We start from the raw sequence: 3,544 nt of genomic DNA, 5'->3' as shown, positions 1-3,544 counted from the left end.
ATTCTAAGGGATCAATCCCAGAATAAATAAAGAATATTATTATGTATTAAGTTTTTATAGATTAATTATTATTAAAATAGCTGTTAACTGCAGTTTCGATTGTAAATATTCCATTTTAATTTATATATGTTTCTGGTAGGAGTAACTATAGAGAATATAGTAACTTGTGTGACATATTTTATTTTCATAAGAAGTATTCAATGTCTTTAGTATTATAAATTTTAAAGGTACCCCGACATAAACAGACAACAAAATAGCTTTTTATGGATGTGAAATGAAAAAAATGGGTGTGAAATGGTTGACTAAGGACATGCTAATGCATCCTGCAGTGGTCATGTTTAGTTTATTAGTATTATCATGGCTATAATCTTCTACATCTATAGTTTTCAAGTTATTTGAAAACAAAATTTTTGTATCACTTAGAGTAGGTATAAGTTCTTTCAAACCCAATCATATTGTTCTCCTACATCATAAGGGGAACCCCTATTTAAAATTGCAGCCTCATTGGAATTACCCTTTTTGAGATAAAGTGTTCACTATTTTAGTACGTGAGACCGGTCATGTTCTTTCTTAGTATAGACTACATAGAGTCTTTCTTTTTATCCTTGTAAATAAATAACTTTATTTATAGGTGTGTCTGTTCTGCAATATATATGAGCCCGTTAGTGATGACCGATGGAGTTCAGGCGTTACCTAAGTATCCTCACAAGTGTAGCAGTTCCGGTTCAAATCTGGTCTGGGGAGGTTGAGTTTTATTTCATGACAGTCCCATGGAATAAACACTTGACCCTCCAGTATGATTAGTAGAGGTTGACAACCTTTTGATAGAGTGATCACTATTTCAGTGAAGATCAGTCTGTTCTCTTATATGTAGAGATTATAGTATTTCTTTATGAACTTTATTTAAGGTGAAGGTAAATCTTTTAAAATTTAAAGGCAAAATTATTTCACCAGTTTTAATAATTTAATGAAATGTTTTACATTTTAGGTAACGCGCCATCCTCAAGAACAAATTTACACATTCTGTTAAAGCCCAAAAGTATATTTTTCTTTTCGTTAGTTTAATTTTATTACTTCCAATTGTTTTTTTATTTTGTTAGTTAATTATAAGTTAATTGCCTTTTTTAATAACAATTAAGTTTTATTTTGTAATTAAAATTAAATTAGAATTCATTATGCAAATAAGGAAGTTTGTTATGATGCATGTATAATAGAAATACATCGCTGCAGTTCGGCACATACAACAACATTGCAGGCTGCAATGGGATTACGGCCTGTATACGGGGACTGATAAGGGAGTCTACAGTCTACAGTCCGCTGCCTTGAGCCTACGAGTCATAGTGAGACACCCACCGGCTCACAACGTAAGAGTTTTTTTTGGGGGGGGTTCAATTCAGGACCCTCACCCACCAATAATTGACATTTGAAAGACGCCGGATGTTCTGGACTGGAAAACAATAAACGATATGCGCATATTGAGTGATTTTTTTTCTTCTCTTCATCAAGTCATTCATCATTTTGTTTGCTTCTAAGCTACTTATTATTTTAATTAATCATTGTATAAAGAGAATTGATTTTGTTTATATATATATCAAGATATTTTCTTTTCTTTCACTACACACTTTTATTTTTTATAACAACAAACCAGCAACAGTTTTTTTTTTATTTTGCCTATATTTTAATTCCATTAAATTTGTATACCAATTTGGAAGGTTTTTATTCTCTATTTTTTTTCTTTATTATTTTTGTGTTTATAATCTTTTCAGGTCCTCCGTTTTATTTTATTTTTTTTTATTATATCAACGAAACAGCGAACAATTTTTTTTATGGGGAAGAGGTACGTTGTTTTCATTTAAGAAAAGCCCCTCGCCCCAACTCATTCCTATACAAACTCAAAGACCCAAACTTCCAAATTAGAGGAGATTATATAAAAGGTTTTTAATCTCCTCTGCCTTGGAACAGTCTATGAGTTTGTACTGGAATGTGCAACTGAAACTCTAGTCCCTGAGGATGGCATCTTAGCCAAAACGTGGAACATTTTGTTGATTAATTAAACTTGTTGAAATAATTTTGCCTTTAAATTTTAATCGAGTCTTTCTGTTTATCCTAGTAACTATATGAATTTATTTACTAATTTGTCGATATTGTTTAAGGAATGCCAATGGATAATCATGGTAACTACATTGTAAGGCTTGGTCATGTTGTCAGCTGGCTGGGTGAGCAGGCTGAAGCGGCAGGTGTTGAGCTTTACCCTGGCTATGCTGCCTCTGAGGTCCTCTACCACGACGATGGTTCTGTAAAAGGAATTGCGACCAACGATGTTGGTATTGCCAAGGATGGTTCTCCTAAGGTTTGTTTATCTGTCTGATTATGATTTCAGCGTTTATGATTCGGTTCTTTATCATGTTATTAATACTTAATGATTATTATTATGAATTTCTGTTAGTTATAGTTTATACTTCTCTTCAGGAACACTCTTCTTAGAGGATAATTTTACTAAGTTCCTGATCAACAATGTACAAATTTAATGTATTTGAACCCCTACAGTAGAGACCAATTTTATTCCCAATCTAGCACTTTTTAATCCTCTACATAACACAACAGTTACAAAAAATATATATATAGACATGGTCTGTGAGGATGGTAAATTATTTCCGAAAGTTGACAGTTTTAAGTAACTTGGCTCCACAATAACATCAATATGATCAACGGACTGAGATAAGCTAGCATATAAATAATGCGGAAAGAGACTTCTCTCTGGCAAGAATACTGAAATCCTGAAAGATCACTAAAAATTTTAAGCTAATAGTGTAAAATGCCTGATAAAGCCAGCTTTGAGATAGGGTTGTGCAATCTGGGCCCTGTTTTATAATAATGTACAAACTAATACTATTAGTCTTGTAGATTTATCTTAATTCAATTACACAGACTTGTACAACAGTATCTTTTACTTTACTATTTTTTAATTCCTGTAATATCACTAATAGTCATCCCTATCATGAAAAAAATAAGTATTAGTATTTTTACCACACTAGTTTTTACGCTTGTACTATCAACTAATACTACTAGCTTTCATTATGAAACAGGGCCCTGGGCCCTAACATTTTCCTAGAAAGCATAATCAAGATATTTGAACGAAAAGTCCTCCGTACAATTACAGGAGCTATCTGGGATCAGAGCCTTAACACATGAAGGAGAACTAACTGTGAACTGCTTGCAGAGAATGATCAGTCAATATCTCATGATATGAAGGCTAGAAGGTTATGATGAGTTGAACATGTGGCTGGAAGCAATCCATCAGGAAGCCTCTACAGTAGAATGAGTGTCAGTATAGTTGGCAAGAGATAGGATGCCAAAAACCAAATGGATAGGCAGAATCAACAAAGATGCGAAAAAGCTTCATGCAGCAAACTGGAAAGTGGTAACCCATGACAGGCAGGCATGGAGATGACTGGTTTGGGGACCAAAGATCTACAAGGTCTATAAAGCTAACTTAAAAAAAAATATATATATATATTGTAATAATTTTAAAAATATTAAAAAT

At 32.8% G+C, this 3,544-nt stretch overlaps 1 protein-coding gene across 1 annotated transcript in view; it reads left to right on the top strand.

The window, feature by feature from the left end:
* Etf-QO (electron transfer flavoprotein-ubiquinone oxidoreductase) overlaps nucleotides 1-3,544 on the top strand; it is a gene marked incomplete in the record, with an annotated part of 29,311 nt that overhangs the window by 7,788 nt on the left and 17,979 nt on the right. The window contains 1 exon segment of the mRNA XM_067049343.1: nucleotides 2,154-2,350. Coding sequence (XP_066905444.1) covers nucleotides 2,154-2,350 — 197 coding nt within the window.

Source organism: Halyomorpha halys, unplaced genomic scaffold (assembly GCF_000696795.3).
Source record: "Halyomorpha halys isolate HHAL.00 unplaced genomic scaffold, Hhal_1.1 Scaffold141.1, whole genome shotgun sequence".
NCBI lineage: Eukaryota > Metazoa > Arthropoda > Insecta > Hemiptera > Pentatomidae > Halyomorpha > Halyomorpha halys.
Note: the sequence above shows the minus strand (reverse complement) of the source record. Positions and strands in the feature narration are given on the sequence as shown.